The sequence below is a fragment of the Hetaerina americana genome, unplaced genomic scaffold (assembly GCF_022747635.1).
Source record: "Hetaerina americana unplaced genomic scaffold, ioHetAmer1.1.p SCAF_10, whole genome shotgun sequence".
In the NCBI taxonomy this organism is placed as follows: domain Eukaryota; kingdom Metazoa; phylum Arthropoda; class Insecta; order Odonata; family Calopterygidae; genus Hetaerina; species Hetaerina americana.
In genome coordinates, this window is record NW_027286070.1 from 43,099,440 (window position 1) to 43,126,161 (window position 26,722).

At 35.3% G+C, this 26,722-nt stretch overlaps 2 protein-coding genes across 2 annotated transcripts in view; both read left to right on the plus strand.

Annotated features, from left to right (window-relative positions):
* Nucleotides 1-282: 282 nt before the first annotated feature.
* LOC139700078 (sphingosine-1-phosphate phosphatase 2-like) lies at nucleotides 283-24,143 on the plus strand. The gene is made up of 6 exons (XM_071598571.1): nucleotides 283-800; nucleotides 1,053-1,359; nucleotides 1,452-1,615; nucleotides 7,858-7,947; nucleotides 11,115-11,287; nucleotides 20,091-24,143. The coding sequence occupies exons 1-6, from the start codon at nucleotides 543-545 to the stop codon at nucleotides 20,503-20,505; spliced, it is 1,407 nt and encodes a 468-aa protein (XP_071454672.1). The 5' UTR covers nucleotides 283-542; the 3' UTR covers nucleotides 20,506-24,143.
* Nucleotides 24,144-24,313: 170 nt separating this feature from the next.
* LOC139700314 (A-kinase anchor protein 200-like) overlaps nucleotides 24,314-26,722 on the plus strand; it is a 62,987-nt gene continuing 60,578 nt past the window's right edge. Inside the window, exon 1 of the mRNA XM_071598954.1 lies at nucleotides 24,314-24,695. The gene's annotated coding sequence lies outside the window, so the exon portion shown is untranslated. The remainder of the gene's footprint in view (nucleotides 24,696-26,722) is intronic.

Here is a 26,722-nt window from a genome sequence, read left to right on the forward strand (position 1 = left end):
AAACTTTCGAGTCCCGGCTCAAGGAATGGGGATCGCGGTAATAAAATGTATGAACCTAGCCCGGTAGCTTTTTTCAATTAAAAAAACATTCAGCTAATTTCCGTCCTCAGATAGGTCTTCAGATAGAACCTTCGGAGATTTAACAATTATATTCCGCTTAATTTAGCAACAACATAACGCCATGAAATAAGGATATACGCCACTTCCAAGACGGAAACCGGTTCGATATTGTCATGATCTCACGATTGTTGATTATTGTCATAGTCAGCCATGGCCGAGGGTAGTATGGTCGTATGGTTTCAGTGATAATCGTGATATTTAGTTAGGTAGTTAATAATGTATGTTATAATTGTGATAGCGCTATCATCGTAATGAGGCCTGATTGAACATGTGTTCATTTAGTTCTCGCCTCTCGCTACGGAATATTGTGGTGAAATTAAGCTTTTAAAAAGGTACTGTGTATGTTAAAGGACGAATATTGTGGTGGTGTTTGAATTCTCTGCGATTACTGCCAGTTAACATTATAAATTCAAGGGTGCATAATGGAAACACTTCACCAAAGTATGTGGGATTTGATTGACAGACTTAAGGAACCGTCGTTGGTTCTGAAAATACAAACGTGCTTTGGAGTTCTACCTCGAAGTAATATAGAATATGAGCCTTCAAATGAGAAGTCCGATTTGAAGTCTCTAGGGCCAGTATCCCAAGATACCGGTCAGTCCATCGACAGGAGTCATGTTTACGAATCGACTGATGGTGTAAGCCCTGTCAACGGTGTTACAGCCTTACGCAAATCAAAGGTGGGTTTTCATACTTTTCATTGTTTTTCTCATTATTTAGCCTCTTTTTGGTTGTTAGCAGCCAAACGTCATGTAAATGAAATTATTTCATTCGTATTTTGAGTGCGAACAAAATTTTTTCAAGTTCCTCATGCTGAAGAAGAATTATCTTAAATCAGTATCTAATAATGTTGGATGCCAGTTCTGAAAGCTCGGTGGAAACTGACAGTTGTTGAAAAACTTCGGTTTTAATGCCCTTGATTAACTTTCCAGATATCAACAACATCTACAGATGAAGTATCCTCTGGGTCTCCCAAAAAGGGACAAGTTCAGGGTCAGCGGAAAAAACCGTCCATTAAAGAGGCAACCCTGGGTGCTACTGATGCTGTGTCTTCAGAATCAGATTCTGAATCAAAAGACTACGTAGTTACAAATAGGTTTTGGTATTATTTGTTTTGTTTAGGGACTGCTCTAGGGGATGAAATTTTCTACGCTTCTTTCATTCCATTTTGGTTTTGGAACATTGACGGTGCTGTTGGACGAAGAGTCGTGTTGGTTTGGGCCATCACAATGTACATAGGTGAAATAAACATTTAATTGGCGACATTTTCTGTCTAGCTGAATACATTACTTATTAATATTGAAACCAACATGCATGTATCTTTCTTATAGGCCAAGGAATCAAAGATATTGTTCGATGGCCACGTCCATCCAGTCCACCAGTTTTTCGCCTTCAGAAGAAATGGGCATTGGAGTATGGCATGCCTTCTACCCATGCCATGGTTGGTGCTTCGATACCACTTTCAGTGATATTATATACAATGGATAGGTATCAGGTCAGTTTTATCATGGGTTAGTCTGTATAAGGATATTGTGAGAATGCATTGGTCAGTCCAGTGTTTCTTTTAGTTTGAATGATGTAAGATATCGCGTACCAAAAGACTTTTTAAGAGTGTAAAACTATTTCAAGTTTTAATGTTCAAAATTGGCATTAAATATTAGAGTACATTAGATTTTATTATTGTCATGGTTATGGAAAATGTTTTCATAATATTATTATGCATGAATATCTTTTGCCATGCTTGGGAATCGTGAATGTATGTAAATTCACATCCAGGGGATTTATTATTATCAGCAGTAGTCCACTAATCAATGTAGTTTTCTGGTGGACCCTAATTCTAAGCATTGCTGCATTTTGTTTTATATTCCATTATACCCACATAACACAACAGAATACCCTAATACTATACATAGAGAAGCCGGAGTAATTAATCTGAAGGTTTGTTTGATGGGTGAGGGTAGAACTCACTTTCTATTAAACCATGTAGAAAGTTAAATTCATACCTCAGAGTCGAGGAGCCAATTCCTTTCCTTATCTGTCTGTGATTTCCGATGAAGATCTGGTACCCAAACATATATTGCAGCTGGATGAAGGGGAGAGTACCCAGAGATATCACCTTGAATTGAACCTTGACCTTTTAGTCAGCAGCAATAAGCCTTTGTTTAACTACTTTACATCTTCCTACATTCATTTTATCCAGAATATCTAACCTTTTTCTCCTTCTGAAGTTACCGGTACTGCATTAAATTCAACACCATCTAAGATTACTTTTCATACTGGACCATTCAAAGAGTCTTTAATTCAACCGAGGATATTTTTATCTATGCCACTGACTTCTAGCTTTGTGAGTAGTTTACTGTGAGGTACTTTGCCTAAACCTTTTTTAAAATCTAGAAAAACCATGTTTGCTGGAACATTGCTCTCTCCCGAACCAAGGATATCATGAATATAAGGCACAAGTTGTGTCTCACATGATTTACCCTTTTGTGATGGGTTTTCATCAATAACAGTTGACTGTTGAGGTGTCTCACTATTGAACTTGCAACTATATGCTCTAAGGTAGTAGTAGTATTTAGGGGAGGTGACCGACAGCTGAGGTCATTTGCACCATAAGGGATGGACAGGAAAGGATGAAGGGTGGAGAGAAACCCGGCATCAGCATTAGCCTACTCTTTACGAAAGGCACCAAGGGGTTCGCAGCTTAATGTCCCATCCGACGGATGGTGTACTCAGTCAAAGTGCCCTCCACAAAGCACCTCAAATAGGGATCGAGATACCTCTGAAAAATATTCAACACCGCCCGGACTATGCTCTAAGGCTTTGTATGATAAGTTCAGGTATACATGCCACCAAACATTAATTAGGAGAAAGAAGTTGATAAGTATTTTAATTCACCCACGAATGAATAGACCTAAACGTCCACATACAAGACACAATTTGAAGGAATTGTTTTTGTGGGAAAAATAATGAATAATTTAGGCATTCATTTCATGGTTAATCTACTAATTGGGAATAGGATGCTCAATTTTTATACAATTCCCACTGGGCATTCTGTATATTAATATCTCATTTATTTGTTTATATTTCACCTTCATTTTTACAGAAAAGCAGTATTCAAAATGGGTACTGTGTGTCACTTCAGAATTTTTTAATCAATTATAAATCTTTGAAAAGATTTTTGAAAGGTTCATTTCATTTCACTACATGTACATATTCTGATACTGCCAAAATTAGGAAAAACAAATTGTTGTACTTTAGTTTTTAGGTATTATACTTATTTTGGGAAACACAGTTTGAGGTGGTCAGTAGATGGCCATAGTAAAACATACTGTGGTCAAACCATAACATACCTTTTTCTTCTTTTTGGATAGTTTCTGTTTTATATATTAATGATTAATAACTTAAGATGGGTTGGGAAGTTCATATCTTATGAATCCAAAGAATTAAGGGGGTAGTTATAAAAGCCACTAATAGCATTGTATAATTTAAGGACCATCCCAAACTAATGTATATAATACAAGAACTGGTTTGACGATACTTTGACGCTACTGAATGAAAAACATTCATGATCATCAAATGGTTCTTTAGATTACATATATTAAAGACTTCAGAGTAAGGAGATCTAGTGTAGTTATTTTCTCATGTAGGAATAAAAGTCATAGGTGGAGGGGAATATTTTTGAAACGTCGGGCTGACAACAAAGAGCTCAAAATAATATTTTTTTTACTTTTACTCGGCCAAAAAATCATGGGAAATATCTTATGATTAAATACGAATAATGAATACAATAAATACTATGGCTATATTTATATATATTTAGCTATTCCCTAGATTTTATATACATATGGTCTTGTCCAATTATGTTTACTAATTTGGCATGTTTATACAAATTTTTACATTGTACAAGGTCTGTTCAATAAAAGGTGAGAATGTTTGAATTAATACTTGATTTTATTAGTTACTCTTTAATAAAGCTTATGCCTTTCAAAAGACAGCTCTTAGCTGCCAATACAATGCTCCAAACTTTTTATCCAGCTTTTGAATGTCACCTGGAAAGTTTCTCTCAGAATAGCCATTGAGCTTCAATAGTTTCAAATCAAATTCGTTCCAGGTGGATTTTAACTTAGAAAATAGGAAAAAGTCTGCTGGACTAAGATCTGGAGAGTAGGGTGGCTAAAGGATCACTAGTGTGCTGTTTCTGGCCAAACACTTGGTATGAATCAATGATGTGTGTGCTGGTGCATTGTCTTGATGAAAGTACCAAGACTTGTTTTTTCCACAATTGTGGTCTCTTCCACCCAAAATTCCTGTCAAAATGGTGAAACATCCAACTTAAACATCAACTTCTTTGGCAATCTCCCTGGCAGTTAACCTACGGTTTGCAAGCCCAAAATCATTCATACGACAGCTTGCTGATTGTGATCTGTTGAGCAGTTTGGCTGTAGAAAGACCAGTCTCATATTTTTTTGTACAGACCTTGTGTATTGTTTGCCCAATTTTAAGATTTGTCTTACTTTATTTATTTATAAATTTTTTATTGTATATTTAATTCCGTCTTAGCTTTTGTTTTTTACCAATATTTATCTTTTATCCTATTATAATGACTGTTGAAGTTTTTTATCGCCAATTATATTTTTATACTTTATTATTCTTATTCATTATTATTTAATGTTTATTCTGCATCTATTTTAAATATACTCTTATTGTATAATATTTCTCAGTTTTCTCATGATGTGTGTCACTCTTTCCCTGTTATTAAGTGTTCACTCATTATTCATTATATCTCAGTAGTTTTCACAGGTTTTTCCTTCACTCTCTTCCTGTTTCGGTGTTTTCCTGCTGTGGTTTTTCATTCAGAATATCAGTCCTCGATCCTTACACATTTCCCACAAATGTATATATCTTTTCACGCTTTGTCCAATAATTTTCTGTGTAACATTTTAATTTTATTTCTCTATTTTATTTCATATTTTCATTATAATCACCATCAAAATTTTTACACATTTAATTGTAATGATTGTTTACGTATTATTGTATGTAAATAACAAGGATTAAAATGGAAGGAGGGGCTCAAGTCTCAATCTTGCCCTAAGTTTAACGTTTCATTATTACTGTCTATCTCTAAAAATATTTGTAGTTGATTTTGTTAGGAGGGATTGATTGAGGGAGAAGATACCTTGAGAAAGATTTAAATTGTATCAAGAGGGAATGTATTATTTTGCTTTTTGGCTCTCTTAGCAGAAATCAATTAAATCCATGTTCTTATATGTCTTTAAGAGTCACAACAAGTTCATTGTCTCAATTTTTTTATTCTAACTTGTTTGCCTCTACAGCAGCACCACAGTGGTGTTGCTTAATTGACTCAAATGCCTTATACTCCTTAATTCACATCCGTGGGCCCCACCTTCCCAACTTTTGCAAATGGCATATAATCATAACAGTTTTTCCTAAAAAGACACCATTGGTATTGAATTGACCATAGAGTTCACTCTCCTAACCCTTGTCTTCCTTCTTCTTTCCCATTCTTTCTCAGTGCTCACCTCATCTCCCTCAACCCAGGCTGGGCAAATTGTGTACCACTCAATCATCTTAATATTTAAAATCAATGTCTTCATTTTCAATTTTGAAACAACTTTTAACATTAGAACTATACTTCTTGGAAATATTTCAGTGATTTCCAAGCTAATAAATTAAGAATCTTAACTGAGACACACTCTAAGAAACACTTGCCTTAGTCCCATAAGTCCAATGAGAAAATTTAACAGATTCTCCTCTCTCTGATAGCCTTATTGTGGTCACTTTAGTATTGTCTTATATATTATTGTGTAGGCAGAAATATGGCAAGATAGACAGCGAGGGAGCTTTTAAATTGTTTTTTGAGGGAAATTTGAATAATGGTTAATTTGAATTTTGGTGATTAAAATTTGATATAATTATAAATTAAAGAATAGAGAGATTATTAATTTGATTCACTTATAGAGACCCTCTGCACTATGATGCCTAGAAGTAGTTCCTCCCTCAACCTTTCTATGGCAGGATTTAGGCATATAATAAAAAGTTGTGTAAGCAATGTGAAGGTTGGTTTGATAGGTAAGGGTAGAAATCATCTAATAATCAATCCAATAAAATATGGAATTCACAGGACATATTAGAGAAGCCAATATTTCCCTGTGCCCTGTGGTTTCCTAGGAAAATATAAAACCTGACAAATCATCCTGCTTGAGCCTAGCTGATGGTACTCGGAAGGATTGCCCCGAATCGAAATTAGCCCCTCAGCGACAATGTCATATCACTCAATAAATTAATACTCTCCAATAATTGACCAGGAATTCAAATGGGTACAACTATCCTCCAGTTCAAGCATACATAATTTTCTGGAATATCCATGCTAATATTATTCTTTGTTCATCCATGGCATGGTGTTTTCTATGATGGATGTCATCAGTGCAACTTGCAATAAAATTCCAAATAAAACCAAACATTCCTGTACATTCATTGTACCTGATGCATCCATTCATTGTACCTGATGATGATGTGCAGCATCGAAACCATGGTCGTGTTGTATTAAAAGTGTGTGGAAGTGCAAAGTTGTTTTTTTCTCTTTCTTTCACCCTCACCATGCATGGTACTCAAAGAAATGGAAATACTTTTAGATTTTGTTGAAATGAAATGAAAATGTGTACTATGAAATCAAGGTTAAAATATTAATCTTGGTGGTATTGAAGTCTAGCAGTGAGTCATTTCTGTAGGAACATTCTAAATATTTTACTGTCAACATTCCTGGCAGAATTTGGCAAAATGTTATTGTATTTGAGACACCTCCCATATTTATTAGTACATGGTAACATACATTGGTGAATATCAAATAATATTTTGCCATAGTGTTTTGATAATGTATATCAGCTCTTTTGAATTGCATTAATGCTTTCCTTGATGTAGAATAGAGAATAAAATAGATACAAACTATACACTGTCAATATACCGTTGGAGGGAAGGACAAGGAATAGGAGTCACAATAGAAATTGACACCAAATCATATTACCTCACCATCCCTATCTCTTTAATTTTCAACCTCGCCATGTATCAGTCAAGAGTGAGAACATGAATTAACAAAATTATGTTCGTGTGAATTGCCTTTCCCAGACAGTGGCCCTTGATTTGGCTTGGTGGCTGCAGCAAATATGGGGAATATTTAAGAAATGGTGTTGTTATGTATACTTAAAGTTGCACTTACAGGAATTTTGTTATTCTCTATAGTTAGGGTTTTATCACACATTAATTATTCATATGTCATAGAGAGTGTTTTGATCTCAGCCATGCACTTGTTCCCCAGTAACAATTGTTAACAATTCAATTAAAATCACAAAATTGACCATAAATCTTGTGTGAAAGTCCCATTTAAGGGTAATTGTGGTGGAAGAAATTTTCTCTATTTCCATAGAAATTTCTGTTCATCATCATTTTGTTAATTGCAGCCAGTGTATTTCTTTCTGTATGTTTAATATCAAATTGTATCATGTTTTTGAATACTCTGCATTTTTCAGTCATATGTTAATCTCATCCATATTCCTATATTAAATTAATGCATGATTGAGCACTGACAGTATATATATGAGACCAAACTCTAATAGTTATATGTCCTTTAGGGACATTCTTTTGTGTCTGGTTACTATTGTTGTTTAGTTGATCACGTGAATTTGTAAGGGTGTTGGCTGAAACTTCTCTTTATTCTTTCAGTATTCAATCACTTGTGGAGTACTCTTTGCAATAGTATGGTGTTCTGTTGTGTGTATCAGTCGTCTCTACCTTGGAATGCATTCTGTCCTTGTAAGTTTTAATATCAGTAATTCATAATAAAAACTTCAGCTTTCAGCTGTCCTAATGACTTCACTCTCTAAAAGTCACTGGAGAGCCCGAGTATGATTTAATCTGAAATTTATAATTAAAAGAATTGAGAGGATTATTCAATGGATTAGTTAGTTGCACATTTAATCTTTAGTAAATGCAATCCAGTAATCATTTAAAGGAAACTATATTTCTTACTTGAATTTAGGAAACTTGAGAATGTGTGTGTCACTAATATATTGATTAAATTTGTGCAAGAAATGAAAATTCATCTCTTTCTAAGCTTTACTATGTTTTGCATTTTATGGCTAATGATAGTGAAGACTATTGTGTATCTTATGTATATTCTTAAACGAGATTGGATTTCTTTGACTGGGTGGACAAAATCCAACATTTTGATGTGTTTGGAATGTGTTAACTTACTGCCTAGTTCAGCCAATATTAGTTTAGCATTTCTTTGTTCTGCTATTTTAATAGTCTACTTTCAGAGGAAATTTCTCTTTCACATCCATGAAAGTATTTGTGACAATTTGTACCAGAAACAACGAGTAAACAAAATTTCCCATAGTGCACGAAGTCCTCAAGGGTTGATTGAATCCTATCATCAGTATTTTATGCTTTAAAAATTGTTTTGAAGTATAAAGTACTTGGTGTTGTTTATGTGTGTGGAAAATGATAGCATGTAGGTTGGTATCAATTATGAGAAGCTGATTAAAATTGTATTTGGATGCAAGAAATTAGTGCTTATCTTAGGATTTGTTTTTCATAGCAAAATCATGATACTCTCTGTAACAGTTTTGTTGGGTCTATCAAAATTTTTTTAGCTATAAATGAAATTGGGATAATACCAACTCCCTTGTAATTGTAAGGTTTACTTTTGATAGGAGGTAATGAACCAAATACGGAATCTGTCAACTAACCAGCATTCTGTTTTTGATCTTGATCATTCTTGTGCTATGTTTATGGTTGTCTCAATCTCTGACAATTAGGCAGTTTTTATACATCTAATGTGGGCTGAAAGAGGAAGGTATTGGCAGTTAAACTCAAGACCATTGGCAGAATCAACTTAATACTTTCAGGCTTTTCATCAATTCAGGAGGCCTCCTGGGAGAATGTTGCCATAATGTATGAGGGCACAGAGTGAATTAATCCTGCAATTCATTTAGCATAAGTCATGATGAGTTGCATACTGAGTACAATATTCAATTTCTAGATAGTAACTGAAAGAAATGTAAGGAGAAAACTAAATTTTAAAAGTTCAAAGCAGCCGCTTTACTAACTCTCTTAAAAATTGAATAATGAGCGCTTTCCTGCCAATATTCAAAAATTCCGTGGACAGAACATTGTTTCATGCTTTCAGGTTGGTGTGACAAACTACATTGATTTGCCAATGTAGCTTTGCTGACTGAAAAAGTAAACTTTGTATTTTTTCACAAAAAAATGTTTTCACTACAACCGGTTTCGAAATACAGGTGACATCATAAGTGCAGTGGAACCTCATACAACAAGCATAATTCTTGCCACTTTCTTGTAAAGCAAAACACTCATTTAGTGAAACAACCTTTCGCTTAGAAATTTATGTAAATTATGATAATGTATTCCTTGCAAAAAAATATATTATGCACTAGGCTTATTCAGAGAAAAATATATATACATTGTTTAGGATTATGGATGATGTTTATCTTTTATCTTGAAATTTATTTTTATTTACACGATTACGTTGCAATTAGGAAAATTTCCTGGTGGCAACGGTCAGGTTAGGTCAAAGATAACTACTAACAACGAAAATTACATACGAACACATAAAAACAGATAAGAGACAAAATATTTTTACGTAATGACACTTCCAATGAAGCAACCAGAAATGTGAATTGTATTTGTTAAACCATAAACGAATCAAAATAAATAGTTAATCATTTATCATATATACCTGATTACATTTTACCAGAAAGCTGTCTAGAGGCATTTATTTTTGCCGACATTTCAAGATTTTGTAAAAATGCAACTCAGAATTATCATTCAATAAATTTCTAGCATGCATTGCCTCTCCCTTATTAGGGCAATGCCTTGTACGAATGCTGCAATGCAATAGTGTCCGGTGATCTTCACATCACATTTAGCATGCTGATTTGGACTTAGCCATGTGGACTTTCTGGATGGTAAAAAAGCAGTTATTTAATTTCCAAGTTGCTGCTTGCATTTGCTCAAAATTGCAGCATGAGAAAGCCTTTCATCGGCGTGTGGCCAGGCAATGCATTCTCTTCTACTGTTAGATGTAGAAATATAGGTTCACTTCAGTATCATCTTCCAGAAGAGACCAGTCTTGTCAAAATTAAAAATCTTTTTGAGCTGTTAACCCTCAGAAAACACGGGTTTCTTGGAAGTCACAGATGAAGTTCTTTGCTGCCTTTGACTTAGAGCTGGCTGCTTCATCATGCCTCACAATGCTGTGGATGACAGTTGTTCTCATAAACCTCTAGAATGCATGACTCCCCTTAATTACTTCTTCAGCCGTTGATGATCCTGACATATTCCAACCAGGTTGACAAAATTTACTTTCTCCTTCTCACAAATGATATTCTTGTTAATAGTGTTGTATTCCAATAGCTTTTCCTGTATCTGTATGAGAAGCATAAGCAAGGTTCTACTGTATGTCTGGAGTCATGGTGCCTATACCTGATCATGTTGCCTGTGCATTAAAACCGGTAGTAGTGAAATAAATTTTTTTGTGAAAAAATAATAAGTTTTCTAGTTCAGTGATCATCAGTTTTAAAGGATATCTGTATAAATAATTAATTAATTTCCTTTAAATAGTAAAAATAATGAAATGAAATCCTTAAATAATATAATGTGTTCATGATGACTATCCTAGATAACTGTGCTTTTGACATAGCAATGATACTGCTATTCTGTTCAAAATAATCTGCTATGGAGAACTTTCTGATAAGAGAATTTACTCCATACCTCTCTGTCATGGGTAGCATGTAACACTGTTACCAGCATTTGTGTTCAATTATGTGTCAAAAGAAAATATCTGTCATGAAATTAATTTTTCATGTTTATGCTTATTTAACGTGATTAAATTAACAATCAAATATCTTTTTGTCAAAAAAATAATGAGTTCCATCTTGTCCTTCCTTAAATCTTAGGATATAGTGGCAGGTCTTGTTTTGGTCTTGCTGTTAATGATTCCATTAATTCCACTGGTTGACTCCATGGATCATTTCTGCCTTACCCACAAGCACTCACCATTTCTACTCACCACTGCTGCTGTCCTCATGGTCATTTACTCACCAAGTGGAGACAGGTGGACACCAACTCGGTGAGAGAGTTTCTGATGGTCAAATATCAGCTATGCCGATTTTAGAAGGCCCTTTTCACATTCCATTTCCTTTTGAAAAAGTTTACTTTGAGATTTCATTATAAATGTGTGTGTTTTACCGCCATTTGTCATTCTTTGACCTATTTCCTAATGACTTTCATCCTTACTTTTCATGTATGCTTGTTATTGAAATTAAGTGGGGGAACTAACCTAGCTATTATTATTAAATCTTATCTTAGCAATACCTGGATGGATTCAGATTGAGTATATTTGGTAAACAGAATTCTCTGGTATCAGGAATAATCAGGGTATACTCCTTAATTTGACCAAGGGAAGTGGACTGTACAATGAATGAATGGATTGCAGGCAAGAAAAATTGCCATTCTCACCTTGGATAGCTGCTGTGCATGAGATAACTTCAACAGCTAAATAAACTGAGTAGCTTGGCTTAGTTTTTCTGCTTAACATTGAAATAACATATCCTAAGTTTTGTTGAAGATGAGCAGCACCAGGTGATTATTGCAGACATGCACCAGGTATAAATAAAGTGTTCTCTGGAGAGTATTTATGCTAGGGTATACATAGTCTCTCTATCATGATGATGTTCTTCAATGAAATCTTAAGTCATGTTAAATAAATGTCAGGCAGAAAAACTAAGTTGTGATCTTCATTTCAACATGAAGCAATTACACTCAGTTTTTCAGATACTGTGAACCTCCACTAAATGAACAAAACATGGGATTTAAGTGAAATGGATTAGGAGATGGGTGCTGGTTTGTGGTAGGGGTTTATTTAATAATAGAAAAAAAAGAATGAAACTGTTTGTGGAAAAGAGTGATGGATGTCTTTTCCATATGGAGATGGCACTCAGCATTGCCATTAACAACTCTGAGAGGAAGAATCAGGCAAAGAGGACTCACTGTCTGAGAGACATGGGTCCACATGCAACAGATCTGACAAACCAGCCAAAAATATCCTGCCTTGTGCACTGACTTGGCAATAGCAAATTATGGGGCTGCCCTTACAGGCCAGATTTGACTTTACCTTTTAAAAATGGGTGCAAACTTAAACAGCCAAACCAGTCCTAATTTTCTGTATTTTTTTAATCGCCTGCCTTTAATAAATAATTATGAAATGAATAAATGTGTGCACTAGGGATTGAAGAAGACTTCAAGAAAGAAAGCTCATGTCATTTTTAAGTCTTTGCCTTTTCTTGTCCTCCACTTATGGTGGACAATGAAGGTCCTCACAATAGTCACATGCAATGCATTTCTCCTAGTTTTTTAGTCTTCAAAGACATGCTGAATGTCGTTTTTTGAAATGCCCTTGAAAATTGCCTCAGCAGTCTTTGTCACTGCTTCTGACGATTTATTTAAATTATTTTTAGTGGTGGCCTTTCTTCTCATTGAGGAAAAGTCACATGAGGATAGATCTAAATTTAATTTACAAAGAGGAACACACTTCACATCTATTTAGTGAACATTTAATTAAAACCTAGGAGTAAATAGGTCAATCTTGGTCTTCTATTCTGGTAGGATAGTGAGACAAGCAATTCCAAGCTCCCATTGGAAACCTCTACTTCTATTTCTCAATAAACTTTACATTGTTAAATGTTCAAACTTATGTTTTCTTTTACTGCCACTCTCCTTTGGTGCTATTGCCAAGAGTTATTATAGTCAGTGTATAATAGTTATATTAGTCAGTGTTTCTCCCACAAGAGATGGAAACATTAAATATCTAGGTATATGGGACATCATGAAACTGCCGATAAAGAATTAGCCGTTAATGTGAAATCCATGTGCTGCATCTGCAAAAGTGTGGTGTTTAGGTGAACATACTCTTATGAATTGTTTCATGTGGTGATACTTTTTTTTATTTCATATGTTCTCGAGTACTGATTGAAATGTTATGATTATTTTCAGCAAGATTACTAGAAACTTAAAAGTTATATTTAGGTAGAGAACAGCTGTGCTGTCTCTTGTGACCCCTTAATATACCATCCATAGTACACACCTGAAACATGTCTGGGTTATGCTTGAGTCAGGATTAGCTGGGGCTGGATTAGCCAGAATTTACTGTGTCTTGCTGGAAAACTAAATTTTACCCACACCTAACATTTTAAACCGCTAAAAAAATTATATTTAGGCTTTGAATTCCTTGTGTACCCTGGCTGGCAAGCCAAGGCTAGGTGTGGAGATGTTGCTGCTGTAGATCGCACTTCCCTTGATTAATGAGACCAATGTCAATCATCCATCCATCAGCAGGGAAAAGATTTCTGGAACGAATTAGTTCCTTTCCAATCACTGTGTGCCATAATGTCATGAGCAATAATATGATGTTTGAAAAATTTAAATTTTTCCATGGATATTTTGTACCAAAGTAGCCACATATGTGTATTGCATTACCTTGAAAAATCATGGAATATGACTTTGAAAACTCCAGGAAAAATCCTGCGATCTCTGAGCTCTTGAATTCTCTTTGTTGTTTTTCATTGAATGAGCTAAATAAGGTAGATGTAAAATGAAGAGTTTGCACCCAGATAACAGAAGAGTTTGAACCAAATATCCTGGTGTGTTATGTAGTATAAATGCTATGGCCATGAGCTCTGCTCTACTCTCTTTGTGGAATCCCTGCATTCAGTTGGTTGATGAACAGTATACAATTGAAGCAATGACAAAACCTAGTAATACTCTAGCAATCTGATTTCAGATTCTGCTTCCATTCATATGACTTCAAATTGAGTCTCCTTAAGTATTTATATGGTGCATATTGTCATCACCATTGGCTGTAGGAAAATGTTACCCTTGTGTAAGGTGACAGAGTTTTCTATGGGGATGGAAAGCTAAGCTATAGAATGACGAAAGAAGATACTTAGCTTTTCCATGTAGAATTTTTTTAATCGCAACCCAGGTTTCATTACAGTGTAGCATCTCCAGGTCTTTTTTCATCAAGAAGGATTTTCACCATGTTACACCTGAAATTGTGTCATTTACTAAGCTATAGAACTTTTTAATTTACCCTGGAAACATTGCTATTTGACTATACTTAATGAAGCAAAGTATTATGAATTAAACACTGTGTGTAAAGGATACTGTAACAGATTATGGCTTTGAATTTTATTGTAAACATACATATTTTGCTTTATCTGTTCTAAAAGCATTCTCAGTCATATCCTTTTTAGGGATTACTTTTCTTATTTTTCAAATTGATAGATTTAAAGGGAGGGGGGTACTATTATTATTGGTAATCTACCACTTAAAATAGATTTTCCATGTACAAAAGCTACCCAACAATAATACGACAATTCCCTTGTGTTTCTTAACAAAATACCTGACATCCAACATTACTATAAACCCCTCTTCAATTCCAAATACTTCCTCCCTTCATTCCATCCAACATCCTTATGCTATTTCTTATTTGCCTTGCATTCCGCCCACTGTCATAGAGTTCAACCATAAACACAGTAATCAACCCAAATGTTGGTTTGGTACGTAATGGTAGAGTTCACGTAGTACTAAGCTCAATGGAATGTGATGTAAAATTCACACATTAGGTTAGGGGGGCCAGTTACTTTCCCTGTGCTGGATATGGCTTCCCAGGAAGATCTGGAAAAAATCTCATAGCTTGGGTGAATCTGAGGGTTCCCTGAGGCACTTACCTGGAAATTGAACCCGGGCCCTCCAGTCAGTAGTCGAATGCTCTATCCCTGGATTATCAGGACCATTACAGTCTTCAACATCACATTGCGTATCAAAATACTCTGCATTCATTTTTTGTACGGCCTTGAATTTCTACCGATAATCATCTCTCCTCCCCTGCCATGCCCAGCTCTTCCTTGTTTGTTTTCCTTTCTGTACACTTCACTTTCTTTATCCTTCTCCACATCTACATTTCCATTTTTTACCAACCTACATTTCAAAAGCCTCCAAGCTATCGTCCTGCTTCAATGACCGTTTCTGCACCGTACATAACTATGCTCCATATCAAAGTTTTAATGAGCCTTTTCTTACCATCCTCATTTAATGCCTTCATCAACGATTCTCTCATCCTTGTGAAGGCTTCATCGCCCAGTGCAAATCTTGGTCTTATGTCCCTGCTACTCAAACTATTTTGTTCCAGAGCACTTCCAACATAGGTAAAATGTTCCATCTGCTCAAGTTTGTGAAATCCTATTTGATAGTTAACTTAGTCTTTCCTTTTCTTGAAAACTGCATAACCCTTGTTATATTTGCATATATTATCATTCCTGAACCTATCTCCCTGACTTTACAAGGCTTTCAGCAATTTGCAACCTCTTGGCTGACTGACAAACTAAAGCTTTATCATTGGCAAGTCTGATTTTGTGAATTCCCCACTGAATTCCATTCCCACCTCCCTTTCTTCACATATTTCTTTTTTCCATTTTTGGGATCAAGATGGTGTGGTGGCTATCGTACTGGCTTCCCACTGAGAGGCCCAGGTTCAAATCCCGGCGGAGTTGAATATTTTTCAGTGGTATCTCGATCCCCACTTGAGGTGCTTTGTGGAGGGCGCTTGAGTGAGTACGTCTTCCGTCGGATGGGATCTTAAGCTGGGGACCTCTTTGTTCCTTTCATAAAGAGTAGGTTAATGCCGACACCAGTTTTCTCTCCACCCTTCATCCTTTCCTGTCTATCGCTAATGGTACAAATGACCTTGGCTGTTGGTTGCCTCCCCTAAATACTACTACATTTTCCATTTCCTCCACATACACGTTCAAAAGCACGGATGACAATGGACACATCTGTCTTACTGCTCTTCCTAACACTGTCCATCTGGACTCTCCACTCGCTCCTCAGCAGTCTGAGACATGTGCAGGTTGCAGATAAACCTCCTAGCCCTCCAATCTAATCCTATTTGCTGCAATGCATTCCTTAATTCTACCCTATTCACTCCATCAAATACATTTTTGAAATCTACAATATAGACATATACATCCTGATTTTATTCTATGTTCATCTCTATTTGTGGCCTCATTACTTCAATGGCATCATGCATACCTCTTCCTTTTCTGAACCTAAGATGATCTTCCCCTAAGTTATCATTTGCCCTCTCCATCGTCTTATTAATGATCCTGAGAACCACTTAAGCTGTGTGCAAAATCAAAATTATTGTTCTGTAGTCCTCATACATGGCTGCTTTCTGCTTTTTTTGGAATGGAACTGAAAGTGGTCTGACAAAGTCGGTCAGCTCAATTCTTCCCCCATAAATGTTACCCCCATGGTCTTGTTAAATTTCAGTTCTCTCAATGCCCTTTCTTTATCACCACGGAGTAAACCTGGACTTAAGATGTTCTCATTATATGTTATGCTCGCTTTCTATTCCTCACCTGCTGGCCTAATGTCTTCACCATACTGCTCTATATATTCCTTCCACCTCTCTTCTATATTTTCTGGTTCAGCTAATATTTTTCCTGACTTATCTTTGATTGTTTTAAATGATTTTCCCCACTAACCTTGTTGCAGGGTTTTAACCTTCCTGTACTATTGTGGCCCAATTTCACCCTTCCTCTGCAATATTTCCATATCCTTACACTAAGTCTCCCAACTCTCCTCTTTCGCTCTATTTGTTACATGTCTTAGTATATTATTTTTTATTAACTTTATACTTCCTTTTATCTTACTCTGTATTTAAATTTTCCCATTGCTTTCTTTCATCTATCTTTCCAATCATCTCATCCGTAATCCATGGTTTCCTTGTCCTTTTCATATTTACTATTCCTATAGTTTTGTTTGTGGCTTTTGATATCCCTTTCATGATATTTTCCCATTTTCCCTCTAAAGTACCTCATTCTATTTTCTGACTCATGATTTCTTTATAGCCTGCTGTAACTGTTTCCTTGTTGATCCCATTAATGCTTCTAAGTTCCATTTCCTCAACTGTCCTCCCTATTTTATCTTTTATAATTGGCCACTACACTTCATAATTATTAATTATGGTTTGATTCTGCAACCATTCAAGAAACTGTGAATAAATCACTCTGTTCCTAAATTTGTAGCTAACCATGAAATAGTCTAACTGATATCTTCCTCAATCCCTGGGTGATTCCATGTATGCATCTCTTCCTTTGCGCACTATTGCATTCTAATCTGCCATCATTATCAATTTTTTCCCTCCAGGAACACTCAAGATTATGTCCTCTAACTGATGGTATACCCTATTGACTTACTCCTATATTTGCTTGGTGGTATGTATACCTGAGCAATGACCAAGTTTCTTTGATTCTGCTGTTACTTCTATCAGTGATATTCTCTCTGTTGCTTGCTCTATATTAACCATGAATCTTCCTATCTATTTAATATTATTCTCATCCCTCAGTGACTGTCTTTCCCTGTACTGTTTAGTTCTCAATAACTATCACTCTAGTAATCAGCGCTATCCTACCTGCAATGAATAACTGATCGAAGCACTTTTCCACTTGATATGTTAATTTTTATGAAGTGGACCTGATGATGATGTAATGCATCGAAACCTGGTAGTAAAATAAAAATTTTTTACTAAATGGAAAAGTGCTTTGATCAGTTATTCATTAATTTCAAACACCTGCTGGTGAAATAGATGTTATTAAGTGGAAAAGTGCTTCGACTTCCACCACATCATGCCTGAAGCTACTAAATTTGACCTTACCTGTTTTTCTTCTCTCCAATTCTCACTTTATTTTCTCTACTTTTCCTTTCCTCAACATTGTCCTAAGTTCTGAGTTCTTATTCTATCTAATTTGTTCTTCTTGTGTGTCTTCTTTGCTGTTACTGTTGCACTTGCTTTTCAAAGATTTAGTGAAATGACAATCAAGGAAACCTTGCCTCCCTCACTGCTGGGCGTGACACATTCCTCATTGGGATGAGCCCTATAGTTGTCAGGGCTCATTTTCTCTCTAGTGCTCATAATTTATTACTTTGAATTAGTAATTGAGATGGTTTCCCATTGCCATCCTCATTAGTGTTTTTAACAAGATACCATCACTCAGTGGCTACAGGAGTCAGATGCCTTTGCAACCACCTCGCTGAGGAACACATGCTGTGTTGTCTTTCATCCGGCTCCAACCCTTTGACCTATCTGGCCTGGGTGACCCTACCAGGAGCAAGTGTTATTGCTCTCATCAGCACAGCTCTAGGGGTCATCAGAACACACAAGCCTTACCTCCAGTCCATGGGAAGGGGGAGAGGGTACAATGATAATTAATTTTTATCTTGAAAATGTTTCAATGTAAATATTTAATCTATGAATGACATGATATTACTGTATCCTCCAAAGAGAACAGCTTTATAATTTTTTAAGACCATTTTATTGCCTCGGGAGTGACCCCATGCAACCAACTCTTAGAGTAAAAAGTATATTAAAAGAAAAATTGAGTTGGAGAAAAAAATTATGTTGAGAGTAGAAAGTTGATTTTTAAGATTCTATAAAAATATTTGGAAAAAAATACTGGTGAAGACTTTTTCTGGAAGGTGTTGCGTTGTGTGTTTCAAAGAAGTAGAATTTGTGAAAAGAGGATAAGTTCAAGTTAATAAAGGGAAGGATGGGTAAATGAAGTTGGACAGTTAAGGAGTGAAGGAAAAAATAATAAACTGACTGAGGGACGAGAGAAATTCAAAATTGGAAGATGCGGAAATAAGAGATATTGAGACCAAATGGGCTGTTATCTTTTGCTTATTCCACATGCTACGGTGTGATGAACGATGTTTTCTCTGTCCATCAACCTAAATTCTATTCTCAGATATTTGTTTGTTGAAGTTGAAGTTTTGATTTTAAATCTTTTTTGTGGATTGTTTTCAGTATTATGACAAGTTGATGTCTCTGTTCATATGTGTGCATGGGTGGGTTAGCATTGAGTGCTCTATTGCATTGTGTATCGTATGATTCCTGAAGATAGATAGAACTTGTACATGACTCATACTTTACACATTCATTTTAAATAATTTTATGAAAAATATGGAGAAGAACATACATGACTTTAATTATTTCTGTATGAAAACAAATGAGCAAGTGCCAGGTTCGGTAGGAAAAGAGAAAATTCATGGAGGAACAAAAAGAAGGAAGAGAACTTCTACAGAAAATGCTTAAAGGAATTTTATTATAAAATGCTGTGATAGAGATGAGAATGTTATGTAGCTAACGTAGAAATGAAAAAGAATGGGAATTTTGTGATTGGAGTGAAAATTTGGATGGAATGAAGGAAGTTGGAACGTATGTGGAGTAATAATGTTTGCTGTAATATGGGGTTTTTAAGATTATGTTTTTGTCGAGCATGTGGGGCTTAGTAGTGTAGCAATGCTTAGCTCAATGTCCCACAAAAAACAAACTTAATACAGGTTACATGTAATAATATAATTGAAAGATTAGGAGCATGAGGCTTTTATTCACAGCTATCACCTCTTGTTAGAGTATGAAGCTCCATTTTTATTATTTATTACAATTAGCAGGTTTTAATTGAGAAATAAAATAAATTTACTGTATTGTTGGATTTCAATGCATAAATATAAGAGATTGAGATCAACCGAAGTTAAAGTAGACATACCTGTATTCTTACAGATTTAGTTAACAGAGTTGGTAACTAATTGATGCGTAAGGCAGTCAGGTGACAAAATCAGTAATGTTCAAATGTTATTGATGAATGTTCAGAAAATACTTGAGTGAAAGAAAAGAGAATGGAAAGTTATGAGTAATCACATTCTCTTTCCCATTTATTCATCCATAGTATTTGAATACTTTGTTGAAGCTGGGTCTCTTGAGTAGATTTTGTACATTTCATTCTGATTGAAATTATGCTAAATTTATTTTGCAGGGGTGACACAACCGTGGTGCTTGGTGTAAGTCTTGGAGTCCATGTTGGTGCATGGACCAATTATCACCTGGGTACAATGCAAGAGCCGTTCCCCAAGCCAACACTCCCTCATGCCATACTGTGGCCATCATATGAAATGATGGGACTCATGTTACTGCGCACAGCCCTGGGATTCTCTTGCATCGTGGCGACACGTGCCATTTGCAAATGGGCGTCATATGCTACCCTTCGAGCTGTGCTGCTTGGAACCAACAAATCTCCCAATGAACCTAGCTCTAGTCGGGCGGAGGTGGCTGTTGAATTGGGCTACAAATTCTTTACTTATGCTGCCGTGGGATTCATAACCCTCTATCTTTTGCCGGGTGCATTTAGGTTATTACATATAGAAAGACCAACTTTCTATACAGAGATCTGAGACAAGTTCGTTTTTTAAGTAAGGGTTGCTCAAATGAGTAGTTATTTATTTAGTGTGACCTTGCATATATTTCCTTTCGGTATAAACTGCACATCAACACACCTACTTGTTATCTTCTACTTACAGTTGCTCTAATCATTCTTTGCAGTTAAATTTTGTAGAATTTACCTGCTATCAAGGTGTAAAATTTTATTGTGTTGATGCTTATGTAGTCAGTTATGTATATTTTGGTCAGCTAAAAAAACTATTTTTGCATTTTGGAGAGCTATGCAATTTGAGTCCATAATGTCAATTGTATTTGTATATTAGGGGGTAAGCTTTACATACCCAGTTATAATGTAAATGAAAAATGATTTATATAGTTTTGTTAAACACTTATTTTAGATATGTTTTGGCTTGTGATTAAGTAAGCAAGCAACTGTTTATGATGCACATTTACACTATCTAGATCACTAACCTATTGCATATGTTAGGGTACTACCTTGAGCCAATTGTGCATTGTTTGCAAGCATTAGTATCAATTAAGAAAAATTGTTTTTAAGTAATTCTATTTATCCCAGCTCAAATTTTAGCTGATGAAATCAACTCTATTTTTGAAGTTTCTAAAGCAATATTGACTGAACCCTTCCACCCATTTAGAGCCCAGTATGCTTAACCTACCATAGCCATATCTTTTTCTCTAACATTTTGTTATGATAAATAAAATATGCATTTAGGTTAGAATCCAAAATAATGTCTGGACATTAAAACATTGATCTTAGCCCATACCTCTAGGAATTATCTTGGCTTTAATTGGAAACATTTCAGTAGGTATAAACTTTCAAGTCTAGGAATAAAATGTTGTTTGCTGTTTTTGCTAAGTTGCACATTTTCTACTTCCAAATATTTAGTGCTGTGAGTATTTATAGGGTTCTAGACTAATATTTTTACTATTATTGATTTTATGGAGTAAATGCATGTTTAAAAAAGTCTAAATAATAATGATTAGCCGTAAAATTTATCTTCTTCAAATTGATAACCTATTTCAAACTAAATAATTTTAAAATATGTAGTTTAAATCATTGGCACTACCATTACGTATAGCTCGAGATTTAATCTTTCTTGCGATTTGGCTACCTCATATTGTTAGTGAAATTTTGTGTATTTTTTGTGCTCAAAATGTTCTTTGAATATACATCATTAACATTCTATTGGAATGCTTATGACAAAATGAAAACGCTGTGAACTGGAAAAGAACATAATAGAATATTAGGTCAATCTATGTTGTTATGAATGGTTCTGAAACACGAAGGAATATAAAAAGAATTTATTTTTGTATTCTTCGTTGTGACTTTGAACTGTTCACATGCTTCATTATTGTTCTTCCATTGCTCTTTTGGACCCTTTAGATAACATCGTAATAAGGAATATTTTTTTATACTTTGTTCCGTTCTAATTTCAAAGAAATGTGCTGGTCCTAAATTTGGTAAAGGCTTTGTTGCTAAGGTAATTGCATTTAGCACATTCCCGGGGCCAGTGGGCCTTTTTTAAAGCGTATGGAACATTAGTGCCTCATTCCATGAAATGGACATCTCTTTAAAATTCTTGCCCGTGGGCAACAGAATTACTTTTTAAAGGTATCTAGATAGAAGAAGATATACATGTGGACAGGAGTCCACAAAGATGAAGAGGATTGTTTCCAAGGCCACAAGGAGAGGAAAATTTATCATTACCACAGGACCACTGCATGACACACATGTAGGCACATTCATCCTACCTCTACTCCATGTATTTTTAGCTCGCCGAAATGTAAAGCGAGGGAATTCTAATTAAAAGGAAGTAGTAACACAAAAAAATCATATCCCAGAATATTGGCACAATTTTTTTGTGTGTTTTAATGAGTCTATTAACCATAGATTCGTTTACTCTCACTCTGAGGAGAATCCTGGTGCATATGATTAGGTTTTAGGTGGGGCTAGGGCTGTGGCTAGGTATTAATGCATTGCTGAGGATCTGTACAAACATGGGGCCCATGAAATTCTTCAAATATTTATCTTTTTCATGCCAAGAGGTTTAGAGAAGAGCAGGAATAGCAGTAGGTTTCTCACCAATGCTCCACTTGAATAGTCTGCTTAATTTTTAACCCCCCTGAAGATATACATAATAAGTGCTTTCGATTACTGAAAAACTCTTTGGAAACCTCTCTGCAAAAACAGTGCTAATTTTTCCTCTCTGTTTGGGTGGAAATAATTTGTTTTCAGTAGTATAGCTCAGTAGGCAAAATTATTTAATTGTTAAATTTGCATATTTATTATACCAGGGAAAATAATTCAATTTTTGATATTAACAATGCCTTAAGATCTAACATGAAGCTTTGCAATTTAATTTAAAAAATTAACTCTGTGCATAATGCTCATGATCAACATTAGCTAGCCCCAATATTTATGATTGCAGAGCTTATACCTAGTGACCATTGAAAAGTGATAACTTGCCCAGGATATTTACAGAAAGTCAAGTGGGGTTTATAGCATTCTAAAACCAGACTTTCGAGTAGCCAAATTGTGATATAATTCTGTTAAGCTGTGAAAAGTTTTAAGAGTTGAATGTGGGGAGAAGCATTCTTATGTAAAGTATAAAAATTGCTTTGATAAATTGTTGCTGTATTGTACAACATTTATTTACTCAAACCTTTAGCATGCAAAAATCTTATTGACTATCGTCATTGAATATTTTAAACAATCTTATTATTGTCTCTTGAATACTTTTCAAGGTAAAGTTGTCCTCATGAAGTGTTTTGTGGAACAGGAAAGGAAAATTTGGAAGTTTGTTTTTATTGTGAACTTCAAGCAAAGGAATAGGATGACTAAATATGACTTGCATGAGCACAGGGAAAGTTCGAAGGTATATTTTGTCCAGGAAAGGAACTAAACGCCGGGTGAAATATATTTCGAACATTATGAGAATAAAGTTTTTATTAGGGCAGCGTTAAGTTAAACGTTCAAAACAGGTGGCTTGTGCTAATGTAATTGTTTGCATTTATTCTCTCAGGAGTGCCACGGCATATTGTTATATTTATTTTAATATGTGATAATTTTCTCTGAATATTTATGTTAACATCTTTTGAATTTTCTTTTCGTGATTTGCCTATTGACATGTTAAGGTGTTTTTCGATGAATCTCGGTGTAGAATTATTCTGCGATCGTGTGTGGACAATTTCTCCTCGAAAACCACTGAGAATTGTAGCACCAACTCTTGTATTTTTCCTGGTAGATCATGTATTATTTCATCTGATGATATAATTCTTAAAAAAACAAAGGATCTAAATGTGCCCGTGGAAATTTATCTTTCTGTAATTAACAGGATGCACTGGAGAAAATTCAATTCATCGATTAGTGTTATTTCCCTCCCTTTTCAATACCGTCCGGCCAATGATTCATCGGACAATGTTGCCATATCATTAACTTATGCCTTGTTTTCATTTTTCATTATAATTTTATTTGTGAAAACCGTCGATTGCGAGTTTTCCAGATAATAGAATGATTGTAATTACTGCCGTATGTGTTAAATTTAAAAGAAATGTAATGACCCGTAAGGCTGTTTACAAAATTGTTGCAATATCAGGAAATTGTTAAGTGAAAATAAAGCTTGTTGCAGTTAAACTCGAGTTAATGTATTTATTTCATAGGGATACAATAACAAATTGTAGTCAACTACCACACCCTTATTACTGATGGTTCTAAGCGCGAAGCTTGGCAGCACTGCAGCGTAGCCGGAGCGTCTCCTCCAAGCGTCAGTAGTGCGTGGTGCATGCTGCGCCGGGAATGGCCAATAGAGGCACGTGACCAGTTTACATCGAAGTGAAGGCGACAGAAAGCCGGTCCTACGAAGTGCATCGGTCGAGGAGTATTCTTCTAAGGTCGGGGAACTGGAAAGGTACGAAGTTTTACGGGTCGGTACCAGTTAAGCAAATGTTTTAAATCTTTTTGTGCTCGTCACATTTTGCCGGGTAACGTGTGTGAGTGGTTACCACGTGAAAAAGACAGTTTCTTCTATATTCCGTTTGGAGGGAGATTGAGTCGTTTGGATTTGAGTGTTGATTCGTGTGTAATTTGCAGTAACGTGATAGGGTTTTTCGCAGTTTATTTGGATTGGAAATCGTGTTCTGTATTGTACCGTACACTGAAACCTCAACGGAATAATCTTAATCCTCAGTAAGTACAGTGTTTTTTAAAAAGATTAACGTTGACGTTTACCGACATAAACGTTTTTAGTTATGGGCGGGAGTTCTCGCTCTATTTTGAGTTCCCTACGTTACAGTATAATGTGCGATTGCTGGGTGATTTATGTTGCCAATGAATGTATATCTGCCGGGTTAGTAAAGTAAATTGTCGTGCAGAGTAGTATATGTTGTGGAAGTCCCTTAAGGTTTTTTTTTTAAATTCTACGATAGAAATGTTTTCGTATGTTCTTTAAAACTTCGCGATTTCTAGGGTTTCATTTTCTGCTTATGTTATCTAAGGGATTGAGGAACCTCATGAAATTACCTTTAAAAGTTTACTCATTTTTTTTGGTTTTGTGACATGATTAGTTGAAGTATTATTTTCCTCCGTTGCATGCTTTTTAAAATTTCAATTATAACCCAGGATCATAGACTTCAAACTAATGTGGAATTTATTTTCATGACTCTTATTCCGAAAATATAATTAAAAACAGTATTTTTTTAAATTTTTCAATATCTATTTCATTCTTATCCTAGTTGTTTAAGATTACAGTGGGGGGTGGGAATGTGAAGGTGGGTCAGAAATCAAGATCTCGAGTTTTTCTTTGTCAGATTATGTTGGGCCAGGTTATCACACTTTGATTAAGTATGGATTTTTAAGATATCTAATATGCACTAACGTATTATAAAGCGCGGGCATTCTGTTAGCAGCTTTTCGTGGTGGCTGTTCGGGTTATGACTCATGCATTCCACGAGAATTGTCATTTTTCCCGTTCAAATTTTTTCCATTGCATTTGTTGGTTGCTCAGCTTTCACTCTCACGTTTGAATGTAGCTGGCATCCTCTGCATTTTACCTTAGTTTTTGTTAGTACACGGTGAAGTCAAATCTAATTACTTCTTTTTTGCTCAATGCGCCTCTATCCCTTTTTCTAGCATTTTCCGTAACATATTGAACTAAAAGTAGTGAAATTCTCCACGCGCTAGTTAATTAAGTAGCTTCGGATAAATTTAACATAACGATAAATCTATTAATACTTAAGATTGATTGATTGATTACGAAAAGTATTTTATTCAATTGTTTATCCATGGTTACAAAGATCTGATGCCGATTCGAACCTTAAGTCGTCAAAAGTGATTCATAGTGAGGCTATGCATCGTGATTTCTCTGTTTTCAATAAAAAAACTTACAATCTGAGCTGCACATGATCACTTTATTTGGAAATGTTTGAACATTTTTACTTATGAGTATTTAATGTTTTGGTTTTTTCTCCATTCGTGGAAGTCAAAATTTGATCGATTTTGTCCTTCAAACTTTTGAAATCGTCGTTTTGTCATTTGGACAGCCTCTAAAATATTTGCGTTGTGTTATTCTGCTTTCGCTGTGGAATTATCTTTCGTGTTAAGTTTCTGAAGTGCATGGGCAAAATTTCACTTTGGAACTATTTTATCTTTTCTATCAACATTACTTGAAGGGTCAATCGGGTTTTCAACCAACGGTCAAATGTTGTTAGTCGAAGTCCATACAAACTTTGAGTATGCATTAAGGTGGTTTTACTGTGTGCTGCATCTCAAATGGCTTTATGATTAGCAATAGTTTGTTGTTGTTTTAATGTAAATTTAAATTCAATCGTTTTTTCTCCTTTGAGAGAGTCAATGAGCCTAGGCAAACCGATTATCCGACTCGACTTCTGGTTCCCAAAATCCACCTCCATTTTCGATACGGAATGATTGTCTCCTTTATAGGTCTAAAAAGATTATTCAGCACCATATGGAATGCACCAAATAGAATGTCTGCTATTTTGTGGGGAGTCAACGCAGAAAGTTCATTGTAAAACCATTTTTCGAAATTTACGAAACGCAATTAGTTTTCGGTCATTCTACCTAACCCATTCGATGTTATGTGGTTTATTTTAAATCATTGCTCTAGTTCGGGTATCTAGTTGTTTCATTTGGCTTGCAATGCAATAATTTATGGTGCCGGGCCTTCGCGTTCTTTCATTAACATTTCTACGAATGAA